The sequence below is a fragment of the Anomaloglossus baeobatrachus genome, chromosome 2, assembly GCF_048569485.1.
Source record: "Anomaloglossus baeobatrachus isolate aAnoBae1 chromosome 2, aAnoBae1.hap1, whole genome shotgun sequence".
In the NCBI taxonomy this organism is placed as follows: Eukaryota; Metazoa; Chordata; class Amphibia; order Anura; family Aromobatidae; genus Anomaloglossus; species Anomaloglossus baeobatrachus.
In genome coordinates, this window is record NC_134354.1 from 786,124,257 (window position 1) to 786,144,035 (window position 19,779).

A 19,779-nucleotide genomic window follows, 5' to 3' on the forward strand; every position below is an offset into this window, starting at 1 on the left:
TCCCTGCCAGCCACGGCTTTGCCAAGTTCACAGCTAATTTCGGAGGCGGCTGATCGCGCTCCGTCATCCGGACTGAACCGGCTCCAGATTATCAGCCGCTGCTGAACTTTGTACACAGAGAGAAAAAGGAAGAGTCGGGGAGGATGCGGCAGAGGCGTGATGTCACCGGTGGGACGCCGCGAGCGAGCGAGGAGCACGACCGTTACCGGACCCTCCTCACATATTCTATGTATTACACCTGCAGAATATCTTGACACTGCTCAGGTAACAGGATCGGGGTCTTATATTCAAGAACCAGGAGGCTCAGGATGAGCAGCAGTACATCAACCTGCATATAAGGGTGTGAATATGAATCTACAGGGTCTCGGATTCCAGAGGGGAAAGGGTTAACGGCCTATACCCTGAGGATTTTATATTATATACATACACACACACACACACACACACACACACACACACACACACACACACACACACACACACACACACACACACACACACACACACACACACACACACACACACTGTACCCGGGCGCAGTTCTCCTTTGTTTGCCGTCTTCGTGTACAGTCGGTTCCCAGAAACAAAAGGAAAACAGCGTGTTTGTGATCTGAGACGCCCCGTGACCCTGACCTGCGGGGTAACGGGCGCCGCGCTCCTCACACCCTACATGTTTACTGCATTCCTGGCCCGCGAAACCGCCGGCTACAGGATCAGCCCCGGGCACCGCCATACAAACACCTGCTGGACCGGGGGGCAGGGAGAGGACAACACTGACCCACCAGGGCCCTGGATACAGGGGTCAATACTATAGGAGGGAGTCCGCGTCCGGGCAGACAACGAAAAATAGCCAGGATGTGCCAGACATCTTCCAACCATCAGAATCAGCCCTCCCTATCGAGATCTCTGCTTGCTGTCAGTGAACTGAAACTTTCTTATTCAGATCTGGGAACAAAAACTTGTTCTGACCCGATAAGACAAGGAGGAAGAGCGGCCATAGCTCGGCCCGGACAAAACAAGCCGTGCTGTCTGACCCCACTCCAACCAAAACTGTGCAGGCCGCGCAGTCTGACCCCGCTCCAACCAAAACTGTGCAGGCCACGCCGCCTGACCCCGCTTCAATCAAAACTGTGCAGGCCACGCCGCCTGACCCCGCTCCAATAAAAACTGTGCAGGCTGCGCCGCCTGACCCCGCTCCAATCAAAACTGTGCAGGCCGCACCGTCTAACCCTGCTCCAACCAAAACTGTGCAGGCCGCGCCGCCTGACCCCGCTCCAATCAAAACTGTGCAGGCTACGCCGCCTGACCCCGCTCCAATCAAAACTGTGCAGGCCGCACCGTCTAACCCTGCTCCAACCAAAACTGTGCAGGCCGCGGCGCCTGACCCTGCTCCAACCAAAACTGTGCAGGCCGCGCCGTCTGACCCCGCTTCAATCAAAACTGTGCAGGCCACGCCGCCTGACCCCGCTCCAATCAAAACTGTGCAGGCTGCGCCGCCTGACCCCGCTCCAATCAAAACTGTGCAGGCTACGCCGCCTGACCCCGCTCCTATCAAAACTGTGCAGGCCGCACCGTCTAACCCTGCTCCAACCAAAACTGTGCAGGCCGCGCCGCCTGACCCCGCTCCAATCAAAACTGGGCAGGCTGCACTGTCTGACCCCGCTCCAACCAAAACTGTGCAGGCCGCGCCGCCTGACCCCGCTTCAATCAAAACTGTGCAGGCCACGCCGCCTGACCCCGCTCCAATCAAAACTGTGCAGGCTGCGCCGCCTGACCCCGCTCCAATCAAAACTGTGCAGGCTGCACTGTCTGACCCTGCTCCAACCAAAACTGTGCAGGCCGCGCTGTCTGACGCTGCTCCAACCAAAACTGTACAGGCCGCGTCGTCTGACCCCGCTCCAACCAAAACTGTGCAGGCCGCGCTGTCTGACCCTGCTCCAACCAAAACTGTACAGGCCGCGTCGTCTGACCCCACTCCAACCAAAACTGTGCAGGCCGCGCCGCCTGACCCCGCTCCAATCAAAACTGTGCAGGCTGCGCCGCCTGACCCCGCTCCAATCAAAACTGTGCAGGCCGCGCCGCCTGACCCCGCTCCAATCAAAACTGTGCAGGCCAAGCCGTCTGACCCTGCTCCAATCAAAACTGTGCAGGCCGCGCCGTCTGACCCCGCTCCAATCAAAACTGTGCAGGCTGCGCCGTCTGACCCTGCTCCAATCAAAACTGTGCAGGCCGCGCCGTCTGACCCCGCTCCATCCAAAACTGTGCAGGCCGCGCTGCCTGACCCTGCTCCAACCAAAACTGTGCAGGCCGCGCTGTCTGACCCTGCTCCAACCAAAACTGTGCAGGCCACGCCGTCTGACCCTGCTCCAACCAAAACTGTGCAGGCCGCGCCGCCTGACCCAGCTTCAATCAAAACTGTGCAGGCCACGCCGTCTGACCCTGCTCCAACCAAAACTGTGCAGGCCGCGCTGTCTGACCCTGCTCCAACCAAAACTGTGCAGGCCACGCCGTCTGACCCTGCTCCAACCAAAACTGTGCAGGCCGCGCCACCTGACCCCGCTCCAATCAAAACTGTGCAGGCCATGCCGTCTGACCCTGCTCCAACCAAAACTGTGCAGGCCGCGCCGCCTGACCCAGCTTCAATCAAAACTGTGCAGGCCACGCCGTCTGACCCTGCTCCAACCAAAACTGTGCAGGCCGCGCCGCCTGACCCCGCTCCAATCAAAACTGGGCAGGCTGCACTGTCTGACCCCGCTCCAACCAAAACTGTGCAGGCCGCGCCGCCTGACCCCGCTCCAACCAAAACTGTGCAGGCTGCGCCGTCTGACCCCGCTCCAATCAAAACTGTACAGGCCGCGTCGTCTGACCCCGCTCCAACCAAAACTGTGCAGGCTGCGCCGTCTGACCCTGCACCACATCTCTCTTGCTCTGACAGTTTGTTACAATGTATCAGTGCAGGTGAAAGGTTTCATCTGGGATTACAGAAGCTGAAGATCACGGGGAAGGATTTGTTACAATGTATCAGTACAGACACCTCATGTGTGCTGTGCTAATCTGCTACCTGACACATTGTAACAAAACTGCAGCTGTGTGACAGGATGGGATTTGCAGGCTGTAAAGATCAATGTGGCAGAGATTTAACCCTAGAATGCATGCCTGGGGCCTCGCAGGCCTGCTAGGTCACTTGTTTTCTATGGTAGATTGTTATGGTTGCGCATTCTAGGGTTAAGGAAAAAAACAAAATTGACCAATAATAGAAAAGTTATAGAACTTTTCATTATAAGGATTCTGGGATACTAGATGATCCCTCTAAGGCGCGGAGGAGGTGGTGTCTGTGCGGTGGTCTTGTTCCTTGCACATTCTTAGTATAGTACAGTGCCGTTTGCTCACCGTCACCCCCGATAATCCTGTATTGTGCGGCCCCCGCACCGGACGTCTAATTTTCCGCTGCCCTCGTGCTCCGTGTGACCACTGCATTTTCCACTGAATTCTCCTTCATGGTTTTCAGCGATAATGGATTTTCAATGCGGTGACAGCGGCCGGCGCTCCATGTCCGCAGCTCTGCGCTCCGCCATAGCAAAAAGCGATCAATCAGATCACTGCCGAATCTCATTATCTTGGAAAAGTAAATGCAGTGTTGTGATTGGCCGAGATATAGTCAACGTTGATATATTACAATATCTGATTCTGCAAAAATAAAAATAAAAAGCTGACTTCCAGGAAACCGTCAACAAGCTGCTGTTGATGGATCTGATCTCATTCAGTTACATTTTTTTCCATCAGTGTTTCTCATTAGAGTCTATGGTTCTGTTCACATGTCCGTTTTTGTTTATTTTTTTGGGGCAAAAATATAAAAAATATTGAGACTTGCCGTTTTTGATCTGAGTCACAGAGCAACTCAATGGGTCAGTGATTAAAAAAAAATATGGGAAGGAGACGTTTGGAATATTCTTTTTACACAAGAAATGGACGCCACGGACCGAGGATGGATGAATATTGACCGCAAAGTATTTTCTATGGGGCGGCCGGGTGCAGCACTCAGCAGCCCCATAGAAAACGAATGGCGCGGGGGGTCGAGACCTGAAGCTTTTGTGTAGCTATGTTCTCAGTAGAGGTAACGGCACAATGGTCGCCCCCGGCCGCCCCGCTCATCACCCCCTGTACACTATCTATGGGGAGCACTGACGTTCGCCGGATATCTCACGTTTCCTCTGATCTGTGCATAATAATAAGTCTTTTGTGCGGTTCTAAGAAAGGCGAGTAATATCGGGAAACAGCGTACACTGCGTCACTCCGGTTTCCACTCAATTCTGTCAATTTCACCATTTTACTCCTAAAATAAAAGAAAATGTCGCCACCTAGTGGCTGCTACATAGCAATGCTACATAGTGGCGTTCCCCTGAGATCAGTAACCTGCCGCACTCCACCTGTCGTTAGACGGTCAGGACTTGCTGGGAGTTGTAGTTCCTCGCCAGCAGGAGCGCTAGATATTATATTTCCAAAAAAGTAGTAACGTCTAAAAAGGACTCGCCAGATATGACCAGACTAGGAAGCCCCCAGCACATTGCGAGGGATGAGTGCTCGGGTTATGGGTCTTTGCAGTATAAATTTGCGCCAGTTTCCAGAGTAAGTCGTCCATCATTTAGTGAAGGCTTCGCAACCTAACTCCAACCGCTCCTCACATTTAAGACCAACATTTTCCTCCTTTATCCCCCCCACAATTATTTCCTTGCAATCACTTGTATGTGGGCAATAACAAGGGTGCCACCTTGTGGTCAAAAATCACACTGCATAAATACATGGCGTATGGGGGATCCTCCACCCCTACCGATCCGTTATTAGAGATGCTGGTGTGGCGCCCTGGACTAGCCAGGTAGTCACAGACATTACACCTCACACCCCCCCTCCCCTGGATAGTTACATTAGTCAGACAAAAACCCTTGTTGCCTCCCTCCAGGGTCTGATGTCCACACCAGGTGGGGCGGAGCCACCCACCGAGGAGTTCACAGGCCTGGATGTGGGAAAAGCAGTCAGTTTTCAGTTGGAGGTGAAAGTGAGAGGACAGAACCTGTTAGTGTCTGGGTCGGGGCCCAGGCACCGTCAGCAAGGTTGGCAGACGGTGGTGGCCATCTGCGGGAGTTAGTGGATCTCTGCGGAACCGTAGGACCGAGGTCGGGCGGTGGCCCGCCGGTACCGAACCGGGGAGCGGAGTGAAGCTAAGCACACAGGCAGGGCCATCGGACCCCGACTAGGCTTAGAGCTGCCGACAAAGGTCAAATCCGAGAGTGACCAGAACCCCAGGGGTTTCCCAACAACCAAGACCCGACAGAAGGCAACCGTCTACACCGTGAGGATACACAGCCACCGCCACAGGCTAGAGATCCAAGGGCCAGCGCCTGTGGGCAAAACGGGCTCCTCCGGTACCTATACGCCGGGGAGCGGACTACCGTTGGGAAGCCATCGGAGTCAAAACATTGATACACAGGTGCAGGGAAAGACAGCCACCATCAACCTGTCCGGGGAGAGCAAAGACACTGCAGCCGGCTACGGGACCCGTCCATCCAGCCGTTTGGTTCACCAGAGACTCTGTGAATTTGTGCCTGAGTGAGTACACCCGTGCCATCCAGCACCGCGCCGCGCTGCCCCTGCAACCCTGCACCCCAGCCATCCAGCCTCCCCGTATCACCACCGGGCCCCGGGATCACCAACCCCTACCCACGGAGGGGACAACATCCTAGCTGCTCCCTACCATCTCTCCCGGGATCCCCGTCACCAGCAGATGTGGTGCCATCATCACCACGACCCGTGGGTGGCGTCACGAACTATCTCCCTAAACAAACCACCCCTCTTTTCACTCGTGGGCGAGGAGCGCTGCTCGAGTCCCCGGGTCCGGCCCACCGCTCGAGCCACCGAGCAGCAGCAGCAGAAGCCCTGGACCTGAGCATAGCGAGTGCGGCCCCTCCGCCCGCGACAACTTGGCGTCACGAACAGGATAGAACCAATCTACCTACCGGTAGAAATGCGCCTTGCAGTCCCCGCCGGCGGCGTCCGGCCGAAAAATTTGAAGTTCCGCCATCTTGGGTGTGAAGATTTCCCGCTCGAGCGTCTTTCCCGAGCAGGGAAGGCGCGAAAACGAAGCCCCGCCCCCTGAAGAAGGAGGAAGTGCTGGAAAGAACCAAGGGGGGTGCGGATGGAGAAATGTCGGCGTTCCAGGGCTGGAGCGCAGGGGCACCCGCTGCTGGAGCGGCGAGGCTCGGAAGAAGCCGAGGAGGAGTAGCCTTTGAAGACTGCGGCCCGGGTGAGCTCCCCGCCGGGACCGCTGCTTGGATGGAGCGGGAGCTGGGCCGGTTCTGCATGAAGGTGAGGGCGCAGAACCTACAACAGCTGCTGGATTGGAAGGCGGAGGTACGCAGAATAGTTGCCGTGGTGTGGGCCCGTGAGCAAGGGGCCACCGCGATCGTGCCGCGATCAAGCTACGCAAACTCCTGAACCAGCCTTCATTGAGTGGGAGCCGGGACCCAGCGGCGCCGCAGCAGGAGGGCCTGAGATGGTGCAGTTGATGGAGGAGGAGGTCCCGAGCACGCTGTCCCTGCCACCATTCCCGGTAGTGATGCATGGCTCTGGAATTAGTTGCAAGTGGGAGAAGAACCCGATGTACCGTCCGGTACTCAAGCGGGCCGACCCCCTGCGGTGGTAGCCGCCCCGAAAGCATGAAGTTAAGTTGAAAAAGGTACTGTCCCCGTTGGGACCCTCAGCACCTTGTTTTGAATGAATGAACGCCAATTACCCGAATGATTAACCTGATTTTCGACAAGTTGATATTACCGTCCGTGAACCATTAAGCCCCCTTACCGCATGAGGAACTACTCATGGACAAGGCCGAGAACTTGCAGGCCAACCACGAACTTGTGGTTTTTTAACTAGTTGTTGGGCTGGAATCCGTTGCCGCCTCCGGAGAGGCAGATTGGAGCAAGGACCCGCAGCAGAGCAAGCTGGGGTCCGGTCACCACCAGGACCGGTGACCATCCTCCGGGGGGTCAGGGATCCCCCTGGACGTGGGGTCCCTTGAGATGACAGCCGGGTGCGAGATACCGTGCCCGTTCCCGCTCGGGTGACCTGGACCTGGACTGGGGTGAAAGGGGTGCTGCCCGTTTCTTAGGGGCAGCATCAAGGTGTAGGTTGCTTGGGTGGGAGAGCGGAAGACCATGAACCCGTCCGTTATTAATAAAAATGTTTTATTTTTCATGCCGTTAGTAACGTTTAAGAGAAAAGCCTCCCGTCAGGGAAGATTAAAAAAAGTATGCTTATGTTGAATGTTTTCCATGTTAATTTATATTTTTCAGAAAATAAAAACGGTGATGGACGGGCAGCCCGCGGACGGTCTGCATTTCACCAAGGGGGAATGTGACGCCCTGGACTAGCCAGGTAGTCACAGACATAACACACACACACACCCTCCCCTGGATAGTTACATTTGTCAGACAAAAACCCTTGTTGCCTCCCTCCAGGGTCTGATGTCCACACCAGGTGGGGCGGAGCCAGGCGGTTGGCCCCACCCACCGAGTTCACAGGCCTGGAGGCGGGAAAAGCAGTTAGTTAAGTGTTGGAGTTGAAAGTGAGAGGACAGAAACTGTTAGTGTCTGGGTAGGAGCCCAGGCACTGTCAGCAAGGTTGGAAGACGGTGGTGGCCGTCTGCAGGAGTTAGTGGATCACCGCGGAACCGTAGGACCGGGGTCGGGCGGTGGCCCGCCGGTACCGAACCGGGGAGCGGAGTGAAGCTAAGCACAAAGGCAGGGCCATCGGACCCCGACTAGGCTTGGAGCCGCCGACAAAGGTCAAATCCGAGAGTGACCGGAACCCCAGGGGTTTCCTAACACCCAAGACCCGACAGAAGGCAACAGTCCACACCGTGAGGATATACAGCCACCGCCACAGGCTAGAGATCCAAGGGCCAGCGCCTGCGGGCAAAACGGGCTCCTTCGGCACCTATACGCCGGGGAGCGGACTACCGTTGGGAAGCTATCGGAGTCAAAACATTGATACACAGGTGCAGGGAAAGACAGCCACCATCAACCTGTCCGGGGAGAGCAAAGACACTGCAGCCGGCTGCGGGACCCGTCCATCCAGCCGTTTGGTTTACCAGAGACTCTGTAAATTTGTGCCTGAGTGAGTACCACAGTGCCATCCGGCACTGCGCCGCGCTGCCTCCGCAACCCTGCACCCCAGCTACCCTGCCTCCCCGTACCGCAACCGGGCCCCGGGATCACCAACCCCTACCCACAGAGGGGACAACATCCTAGCTGCTCCCCGCCATCGCTCCCGGGATCCCCGTCACCAGCAGCAGTGGTGCCCATTATCACCACGACCCGTGGGTGGCGTCATGAACTATCTCCCCAAACAAACCACCCCCCTTTTCACTCGTGGGCGAGGAGCGCTGCTCGAGTCCCCGGGTCCGGCCCACCGCTCGAGCCACCGAGCAGCAGCAGCAGAAGTCCCCGGACCCGAGCGTAGCGAGCGCGGCCCCTCCGCCCGCGTCTGGATGTAAACAGTGTATAGAACAGGACGGCTCCATATACTGTGAGCTGCCCGCTGGGGTTGCTGGGCACAGGACCACCATTGATCCAGTATGGGTGACCCCGACAATCCCATTAATGACAATTCCAGGGCTGCAGTATGGGACATAGTGAAGTCAGAGCGGCCCCGTCTCTGCTCCTGCAGGGGGACTTTCAATTAAGATGTATGCTTCACAAATGATATATATGCAGCCAAGCAATAGTGTAACAATGTGGTAACAATTAAAATATGACCTTTATTGGTTAATGATTAAAAATATCAAACCACACAACAAATACGGTTGTAGAAAACAACCAAACGAAATGGAGCAGATGTAAGGCTCCTAGTATCACCATGGAAGGACCAACTTCACACGGGGGGGACGGGGGGGGAAACCTCCCACCACGGTGATAGAAATGAAGACAACACTAGACAAGATGTCAAATACATAGAACTGAGTTATATACAAAAGACAGTAGGGTCATATAGACAAAGCTCATAAAGATATATAAAGAAAACTTTAGTTGTCCAATATATAGAGGGGGGGGGGCAATTCATAACAGCCTCACAGTACCCCTCAATTGGCAACCATCTGACCTGATATGCTCTTACACCTCCCAACGCGTTTCATAATATGCTTATTCCTCAGGGGACTATGGTCAAAAGAGAGCTGCAATAATAAACAAGAAGGTTAGGATGCTATTTAAGTACAAATATAACAAAAGAGAACGTATATTTCCAAAAGAATCCACATGTTTTTACCTTCAGTAAAGCAGACCTCCAGCATGTTGTGTCTGGGCCTTGGCATACAGCCCCAGACTTTCAAATCCCCCACCCTTAAATATCCTGTGGGTGTATAGGGGAACGCCCCTCTTATGTTAATGGGGCTAATGATAATTGTGACAAACTGCCTTTTTGTAGCTTTCTTCGTATTGATAGTTAATAGCGTCATTGTTTATAGGTTAGTGTTGTGGGCGGCACCCCCTCATTGGGTCCTATGCCCTCCTTTAATATCACATGGCCTTGTGTACGGCCGCGTGATCAGCGTGGGGCGGTACGCATTGTGGGTGGGTGATGCCCGTGCGTGGGGCGTCCGGCGTTACTATGGTCACCAGATCATTCACACGGCCGGGTGACCGGATATTGAGCTGCTCGCGCACTTGCCCCTTTAGCCGATGTGCGTCCAGCGTTTCTATGGTCACCGGTTTACTTGTGTGACCGGATATTGCGCTGCTCGCACACGTGATACTCTGCCCGATGTGCGGCCAGCGCTTCCATGGTCGCCGGATTATTTGCATAGCCACGTGACCGGACATTGCGTTGCTCGCGCACGTGGTCCTCTGGCCGATGTGCGTCCAGCGCTTCCATGGTCACCGGATCACGTGCGCGGCCGCGTGACCGGATATTACGCTGTTCGTGTACGTGACCCTTCAGCATGATGGTGAGGCAATACTATGCGACCGGATGTGTGTCGCGTTACATATACGCCGCCTAGTGACAAGCGGCTGGCTGGGTGTCAGTGTGTAGGGCGTAGCCTGGGCTACGCCCACGTCGGCGTGTATCAGGAGTGGGCGGTGCCTCCGTGACGTGATCGCGGGGAAAGCCCTGCTCCTGTATGGGGGGAGTGTTAAGGGAGGAACAATAGGAGTGTATCTCCGCCCATACACCCTAGGGGCGTTTATATCCCGAGGGTAGGATTGCCTCCCTACATATGGTGGACAATTATCATTAGCCCCATTAACATAAGAGGGGCGTTCCCCTATACACCCACAGGATATTTAAGGGTGGGGGATTTGAAAGTCTGGTGCTGTATGCCAAGGCCCAGACACAACATGCTGGAGGTCCGCTTTACTGAAGGTAAAAACATGTGGATTCTTTTGGAAATATACGTTCTCTTTTGTTATATTTGTACTTATATAGCATCCTGACCTTCTTGTTTATTATTGCAGCTCTCTTTTGACCATAGTCCCCTGAGGAATAAGCATATTATGAAACGCGTTGGGAGGTCTAAGAGCATATCAGGTCAGATGGTTGCCAATTGAGGGGTACTGTGAGGCTGTTATGAATTGGCCCCCCCCCTCTATATATTGGACAACTAAAGTTTTCTTTATATATCTTTATGAGCTTTGTCTATATGACCCTACTGTCTTTTGTATATAACTCAGTTCTATGTATTTGACAACTTGTCTAGAGTTGTCTTCATTTCTATCACCGTGGTGGGAGGTTTCCCCCCCCGTCCCCCCCGTGTGAAGTTGGTCCTTCCATGGTGATACTAGGAGCCTTACATCTGCTCCATTTCGTTTGGTTGTTTTCTACAACCGTATTTGTTGTGTGGTTTGATATTTTTAATCATTAACCAATAAAGGTTATATTTTAATTGTTACCACATTGTTACACTATTGCTTGGCTGCATATATACTCCTGCAGGGGGACCCCTCTGCGCCCCTCTCACCTAGTTATAAATTTGTACACTGCCCACTTGCTGCTGGTGCAGGTAATATAGGAGATACGTCGTCCCCGCGTAGACACGCACCTTTGGAGCGGAGGAGGGGATCGCTGGAGAAAGGCTCAGAGATCTCATCGAAGCCTCCAAGTGCTCAGGAGGAAGGAAGAAGTTTGGGAGAATCAGCGGATCCGACCTGGACATGGAGGAGTTAAGGGCAAGACCGAAAACAGGGACTAAACCACAAAGTGATGAGGCGGATTCAGGCTGCGGGCTAAAACCTGTCCGGAGATGCTTCTCACAGCTGAGGGTTTGCTACAATTACACCCAGTGTATACAATCCTCTGTGAGCAAATCCCATCAGGACAAACCTCTCCTGTCCCGAATGTTACAATGTATCAGAACAGTATCAACTATCACACTCTCTGCACTTTCAAATTTATAGGGGCAGCGCAGCCCAATGCCTCAGCCTGTGCGACCAGCCATTGCCTCCCTTCAGTAGCTAAGCCAGCCCCCTCCTCTGTCTACACATCCTATCCAGCCCCCTCCTGTCTACACATCATATCCAGCCCCCTCCTCTGTCTACACATCCTATCCAGCCCCCTCCTGTCTACACATCATATCCAGCCCCCTCCTCTGTCTACACATCCTATCCAGCCCCCTCCTGTCTACACATCATATCCAGCCCCCTCCTGTCTACACATCCTATCCAGCCCCCACCTCTGTCTACACATCATATCCAGCCCCCTCCTGTCTACACATCCTATCCAGCTCCCTCCTGTCTACACATCATATCCAGCCCCCTCCTCTGTCTACACATCCTATCCAGCTCCCTCCTGTCTACACATCATATCCAGCCCCCTCCTGTCTACACATCCTATCCAGCCCCCACCTCTGTCTACACATCATATCCAGCCCCCTCCTGTCTACACATCCTATCCAGCTCCCTCCTGTCTACACATCATATCCAGCCCCCTCCTCTGTCTACACATCCTATCCAGCTCCCTCCTGTCTACACATCATATCCAGCCCCCTCCTCTGTCTACACATCCTATCCAGCCCCCTCCTCTGTCTACACATCCTATCCAGCCCCCTCCTGTTTACACATCATATCCAGCCCCCTCCTCTGTCTACACATCCTATCCAGCCCCCTCCTGTCTACACATCATATCCAGCCCCCTCCTCTGTCTACACATCCTATCCAGCCCCCTCCTGTCACACATCATATCCAGCCCCCTCCTCTGTCTACACATCCTATCCAGCCCCCTCCTCTGTCTACACATCATATCCAGCCCTCTCCTCTGTCTACACATCCTATCCAGCCCCCTCCTCTGTCTACACATCCTATCCAGCCCCCTCCTCTGTCTACACATCCTATCCAGCCCCCACCTCTGTCTACACATCATATCCAGCCCCCTCCTGTTTACACATCATATCCAGCCCCCTCCTCTGTCTACACATCCTATCCAGCCCCCTCCTGTCACACATCATATCCAGCCCCCTCCTCTGTCTACACATCCTATCCAGCCCCCTCCTGTTTACACATCCTATCCAGCCCCCTCCTCTGTCTACACATCCTATCCAGCCCCCTCCTGTTTACACATCATATCCAGCCCCCTCCTCTGTCTACACATCATATCCAGTCCCCTCCTCTGTCTACACATCCTATCCAGCCCCCTCCTGTCTACACATCATATCCAGCCCCCTCCTCTGTCTACACATCATATCCAGCCCCCTCCTGTCTACACATCATATCCAGCCCCCTCCTCTGTCTACACATCATATCCAGCCCCCTCCTCTGTCTACACATCATATCCAGTCCCCTCCTCTGTCTACACATCCTATCCAGCCTCCTCCTCTGTCTACACATCCTATCCAGCCCCCTCCTCTGTCTACACATCATATTCAGCCCCCTCCTCTGTCTACACATCCTATCCAGCCCCCTCCTCTGTCTACCCATGGTATCCAGCCCCCTCCTCTGTCTACACATCATATCCAGCCCCCTTCTCTGTCTATACTTCATATCCAGCCTCCTCCTCTGTCTACACATCATTTCCAGCCCCCTCCTCTGTCTACCCATGGTATCCAGCCCCCTCCTCTGTCTACACATCCTATCCAGCCCCCTTCTCTGTCTACACATCATTTCCAGCCCCCTCCTGTCTATACATCATATCCAGCCCCCTCCTGTCTTCACATCATATCCAGCCCCCTCCTGTCTACACATCATATCCAGCCCCCTCCTCTGTCTACCCATGGTATCCAGCCCCCTTCTCTGTCTATACTTCATATCCAGCCCCCTCCTCTGTCTACACATCATATCCAGTCCCCTCCTCTGTCTACACATCATATCCAGCCCCCTCCTGTCTATACATCATATCCAGCCCCCTCCTGTCTACACATCATATCCAGCCCCCTCCTGTCTACACATCATATCCAGCCCCCGCCTGTCTACACATCCTATCCAGCCCCCTCCTCTGTCTACACATCCTATCCAGCCCCCTCCTCTGTCTACACATCCTATCCAGCCCCCTCCTCTGTCTACACATCATATCCAGTCCCCTCCTCTGTCTACCCATGGTATCCAGCCCCCTTCTCTGTCTATACTTCATATCCAGCCCCCTCCTCTGTCTACACATCCTATCCAGCCTCCTCCTCTGTCTACACATCATTTCCAGCCCCCTCCTGTCTATACATCATATCCAGCCCCCTCCTCTGTCTACCCATGGTATCCAGCCCCCTTCTCTGTCTATACTTCATATCCAGCCCCCTCCTCTGTCTACACATCCTATCCAGCCTCCTCCTCTGTCTACACATCATTTCCAGCCCCCTCCTCTGTCTACCCATGGTATCCAGCCCCCTTCTCTGTCTATACTTCATATCCAGCCCCCTCCTCTGTCTACACATCCTATCCAGCCTCCTCCTCTGTCTATACATCATTTCCAGCCCCCTCCTGTCTATACATCATATCCAGCCCCCTCCTGTCTATACATCATATCCAGCCCCCTCCTGTCTACACATCATATCCAGCCCCCTCCTCTGTCTACACATCCTATCCAGCCCCCTCCTCTGTCTACACATCATATCCAGCCCCCTCCTCTGTCTACACATCATATCCAGCTCCCTTCTCGGTCTATACTTCATATCCAGCCCCCTCCTCTGTCTACACATCATATCCAGCCCCCTCCTGTTTACACATCATATCCAGCCCCCTTCTCTGTCTACACATCATATCCAGCCCCCTCCTGTCTACACATCCTATCCAGCCCCCTCCTGTCTACACATCATATCCAGCCCCCTGCTCTGTCTACACATCATATCCATCCCCCTCCTCTGCCAACACATCATTTCCAGCCCCCTCCTCTGTCTACACATCATATCCAGCCCCCTCCTCTGTCTACACATCATATCCAGCCCCCTCCTCTGTCTACACATCATATCCAGCCTCCTCCTCTGTTTACACATCATATCCAGCCCCCTCCTGTTTACACATCATATCCAGCCCCCTCCTCTGTCTACACATCATATCCAGCCCCCTCCTCTGTCTACACATCATATCCAGCCCCCTCCTCTGTCTACACATCATATCCAGCCCCCTCCTGTTTACACATCATATCCAGCCCCCTCCTCTGTCTACACATGCTGTTGTGAGTTTAAGATCTGTACAGCTTAGAAACAGGAAATTTTATATTTGCTGGAATCAAATAGATATTGTAAAATGTGAGATAAGCCAATCAGTGGCAGAAAGGTGCTGACAGATCTGACAGACTGGTTGCTAGGGAATTTCTGCTTGACAACCTTATATAAAACATGGCGGGTGTCTGGCAGTAACTCCATGCCCGCATCCTGCCCGTCCCTGCATCCCCATCAGAGTAAGGATACAGTAGTTGGCGGCTCGGCCGGCCTGGTGGGTCGGTCGGTTCCTCTTCGGATGGGCTGGTGTCCTGGTGGGTCGAGTCATCTTGAGATTTCCCCTCCTCCTGGTCCCCCAGGATATACGATAGGTGGCGGCTTGGCCGGCCTGGTGGGCCGGTTGGATCCTCTTTGGACGGGCTGGTGTCCTGGTGGGTCCAGTCATATTGAGATCTCCCCTCCTCCTGGTCCCCCAGGATATAGTGTGTGTGACGGCTCGGCCTGCCTAGTGGGTCGGCTGGATCCTCTTCGGACGGGCCGATGTCCTGGTGGGTCCAGTCATCTTGAGATTTCCCCTTGTCCGCCAGGACATCAGGTTCCTCATCACATACATCATTGGTCTCCAGGTTAGCTGAGGTCGTCTCGGCCTCTTCTCTGTTTTCTTCCCAGCCTCCATCCTCCCAGAGGTCGGGGGTTTGGATTGTGGGTAAATCTCGCCCAGTCACCGCATCTTGTGCCTCGTTCCGAGCACAGTCCGTGATTCGGGGATCCTTCCCTGAACTCTGCGATTCACTGAATCCTTCAGATCCGAGGCCACTGGACCGATCGACCTTGTATACAGCCCCCTCGGTGTGATCTTCGGCCGGCGGGCCGTCTGCTGGATCGGGTTCCATGAAGTCGGGCTCGGTGTCGGACACCAGACTAGACCAGGGGCTGGTCCTATCAGTCATGGTGGTGACCTCATTAAGAGTCCGAGGTTCGATGACATTTTCCTCGTACTCCTCGTCATCGCTGCTGCCGGCATGGAGATCCAGGAAAAAGCTGCCTTCTCTCAGTGGAGGGTCTGACAAGTCGTCCTCTACATTAGTGGGGGATCCTGCGGTAGAGAACGGTGGGGTGTCTGCTCTGCGGTGATGACTCTCATCATCCGCCTCCTTCTGGTGACCTATGACCTGTGCACTCTGGGGTGGCCGGTCAGGAGACAGCTCCGGAGCTGCTGCGTCCCTGTGCTGGATCGGACATGCTGCGTTCATCCCGCTGCTGGTTGGTCCTTGGAAAAGGCGATTTTCCTGAAGTCCTGGAGCAAAAGATAGAATTTTTGTTTTATTTTTTACTAATTTACTCCTAATTAATAAATTCTTAAAGGGGTATTCTGGCAACACCCGGCTCCACACCGGAAATTACACAATGGCCCCCACAAACCTGCCGGGGCACGATCATGTGACAAGAAACACAGTGGTCCGGGGTAGTGGGGGGCGACTATACAGGGGTCTCCACGTACCGCTGATGAGGTTGCTGACTTGGGACACTAATAGGTTGGATCTCGTCAGCAGTAGACGGGTCTCTGTATCCTCGTCGCTCGGAGGTTTGGGCTCCGCTTTCTGGAGGGATCTCCCTCCCGAAGGTTCGCAGCTCGACAGACTCCGGTACAATTTCTGGTTGAAGTATTTCTGAATATCATCAAGTTCACCGAGGTTCTTCCTACAAAACAGAAGAACATGCCCGCTTTATTAACAGATTTTTCCCTATTAAACTAAAAGAATCCCCTTCTGCAGCTCCTGGGCTGCATTCTATGAAAGTGCACCTTGGCCCCGACTCCCCTTCAAGACCCCAAAAATCTAATATATAAAGCTGAATATGTGTGTGTGTGTGTCTATGTGTATGAGTGTGTGTGTGTGTGTGTATGTATGTCCGGGATTGGCATCTGCACCGTCGCAGCTACAGCCACAAATTTTTGCACACTCACACTTCTGGGCCCCGAGAGCGTCATAGGCTATGTTTTAAGGGGAAATTTTAACCCCGCTCTTTACATTTATTCACCAAAAAACCTGCCTCCATTAAAGCGAATGGAGCTGGGAGCCACAGTGCAGCCAGAACTACAGAAGAATGCGCAGCCACGCCCTTATATGGAATGTTGGCGTGTCACAATGCAGCCAGGGAAAGAGACAGACAGACAGGGTAAGAGACAGACACATAAAGGTAAAGAGACAGACACAGACAAAGAGACAGAGACAAACAGGGAAACAGACAGACAGGGAAAGAGAGGGAAAGAGACAGACAGGGAAAGTGACAGAGCTAGATAGACAGACAAGGAAAGAGATAGACAGACAGACAGGGAAAGAGATTGAGACAGACGGAGAAAGAGACAGACAGGGAAAGAGAGAGACAAAGAGAGAGAGACAGAGAGATATATACAGAGGGGGAGACAGACAGAGAATGGGAGAGAAACAGAGAGACAGTTACTACCCCGGGCGTTAATACATTCTATTTATACATTCTATCCCGGGAATGTTAATACATTCTATTTTGTTAACAGCAGTTATTAACCCGGCCGAAGCCGGGTAGTACAGCTAGTAACTTTATAAAACTTGGCCGTTAGGTATGCTAATTACCTTGGTTGGCGAGATGGGCGGACTCATTTCCTGCTCCTTTACCCCCTCCTGCCGCTGATCGCCGTCCTCCTGTTTTGATTGACGTGATGACGCCCTTCGTCATCCTCCTCGTCGCATTTTCAAATCTCGCGCAGGCGCAGTTCGCTCTGCCATATCACGGCCAGAGCAGAAAACACAGCTGCCCTAGCTCGCGCCGGTGAGCTAAATGCGCAGGTGCGAGATGATGGGTGGGTACGAGCATGGCGCTGGTGAGGTCGGCGCTGTGCATGACCTTACCAGCGCCATGCTCGGACCAGCCCATAATCTCACGCCTGCGCATTTAGCTCACCGACGCGAGTGAGGGCAGCTATGTTTTCTGCTCTGGCCGCGATATGGCAGAGCAAAATGCGCGAGCAGACCTAACTGCACAGGCGCGAGATTTGAAAATGCGACAAGGAGGATGACGAATGGCATCATCCTGTCAATCAAAAAAGGAGGACGGCGATCAGCGGCAGGAGGGGGGACATGAGCAGAAAATGAGCCCGCCCATCTCGCCAACCAAGGTAATTAGCATACCTAATGGCCAGGTTTTATAAAGTTATTTTTGGGGTCTGGAAGCACAGTCAGGGCCAAGGTGCACCTTCATAGAATGCAGCACAGGAGCTGCAGAAGGGGAGACTTTTAGTTTAATAGGGAAAAATCTGGTGACAGGTTCCCTTTAAAGAAGAACTCTAGCTTTCTACTTACTCATTTAATAACTGCCTCTGCACCACAGGACAACAAAGAGAAAATGTGGGGCCAATATACAAAAAGGAGACAAAATCCAAGTCTGGAATTATGGGCCGGTAAGGTTAACCTCTATTGTGGGTAAAATCCTTGAGGGATTCCTAAAAGTTGTTATCATGGAGTATCTCTGTCAAGGGAGGAGTTTGGGTGAAGACTGCTAATGGGGTCATCCTTTGGGATATTCAGAGATGGTGCCGTATTAGCTGTATACCAGTGCCGATATATCAATGTATCAGACAATGAACACATAATGTTGGGGATGAGAACTGAGTAACCAAAAATACTTAGTTCAGCCATTTCATAGACTCAGGTATATAGTTTAGTAAGATGTAAACTAACACACATATCTATGCATGTCTTTGTTCTCTTTTATTCTTTTACTAATACGTTTATATAGGTATATTGCATATTCAGTGTATTTTCCTTAGACTCAGTATATACTAGGATATATATATATATATATATATATATATATATATATATATATATATATATATATATATATATATATATATGTATAGCTTGAACATGGCTGCCATTTCCTGTCCTGCACCCAAGACAGATGGACAAAATAAATTCCTGGAGTCTGGACTGACCAATCCAAGGAGGATGTGTAGATCTCTCTACGTCATGAAGCCCTGACCTACGATACTTGATTGGACTAAAACTTTTGTTTACACCCCTTTTACTTCGTGGTCTAATTGTCCAAGAATAAAGATTTCAGTCTTGCCTTAGCTTTGGTCGTGAGAGGAAGAGTCATAATTGATTTCCAATTAATTATTATTCTTTTTCGCCGTGCACACACGATATCTTTAATTTGGAACAACGGTCAGATCGAGGGATCACTTGTATCCCAACAAACCTTAACAAATAGACATGTTCTCCTTGAGCCAGCATCACCAACTGACCCATGTATTAGATAGATACAATTATACAGTTTGCATCTCTAACCTTGAAGCTAAACAGGGAGTACTTTTACGCCTTAATTTCTCACAGCGCAGTTTGTTTCTGTACATTCTTTCTGTGTGAACATTACTGATAACACTTTTGCAGCTTCACATTCTGGCTTCATTATCTTTAGTTAACTCCTTCATGACTTATACAGCTTAGAATTATATTATGGGTCTATGCGATGGCTACATAGACAGACAGATAATTATGCAACTACATTTTGATTATTTATATACACAGATATTCTTATTATGTTTGAACAAACAAGCTATAGCTCAGGCGACCTCCACATCTCAAGATGAATTACCTCATATCTACATGGGTTTATGAGGGATCGGGCCTGTCAAACTAACCTGATCAGCTTCTATGGGTAGGTAAGTTCCAGACTGGACAAGGGAAATGCATTGGATGTTGGCTATATGAAGTTTTCAAAGGCGTTTGATACAGTGCCGCACAGAAGGTGGGTACAGAAAATGAGATTAATGGGAATAGGTAGAAGATGTGTAACTGAGTTAAGAACCGGCTTAGTGACGGGAAACCAAGGGTGGTTATTAATGCAGCACACTCAGACCGGGTCACAGTTATCAGTGGGGTAACACATGGGTCAGTATTGGGCCCTCTTCTTTTTTAGCATATTTATTAATTACCTTGTAGGATGCATACGGAGTAGAATTTCAATATTTGCACATGATACTAAACTCTGAAGGGTAGTCAACACAGGGGATAGGTTAATATTACAGAAGGATTTCTGTAAGCTGGAGGCTTGGGCTGAGAAATGGCAATTGAAGTATAATGTGGATAAATATAAGGTCATGCATTTGGGAA

General features: G+C 52.2%; 1 protein-coding gene across 1 annotated transcript in view; it reads right to left on the reverse strand.

The window, feature by feature from the left end:
* The window catches only part of C2CD3 (C2 domain containing 3 centriole elongation regulator), a 155,134-nt gene that overhangs the window by 2,267 nt on the left and 133,088 nt on the right, over nt 1-19,779 (reverse strand). The window contains exons 29-31 of the mRNA XM_075333991.1: nt 16,128-16,327; nt 14,876-15,923; nt 11,087-11,192 (exon numbers count right to left, since the gene is read on the reverse strand). Of these exons, the coding sequence (XP_075190106.1) occupies nt 11,087-11,192; nt 14,876-15,923; nt 16,128-16,327 (1,354 nt within the window). The remainder of the gene's footprint in view (nt 1-11,086; nt 11,193-14,875; nt 15,924-16,127; nt 16,328-19,779) is intronic.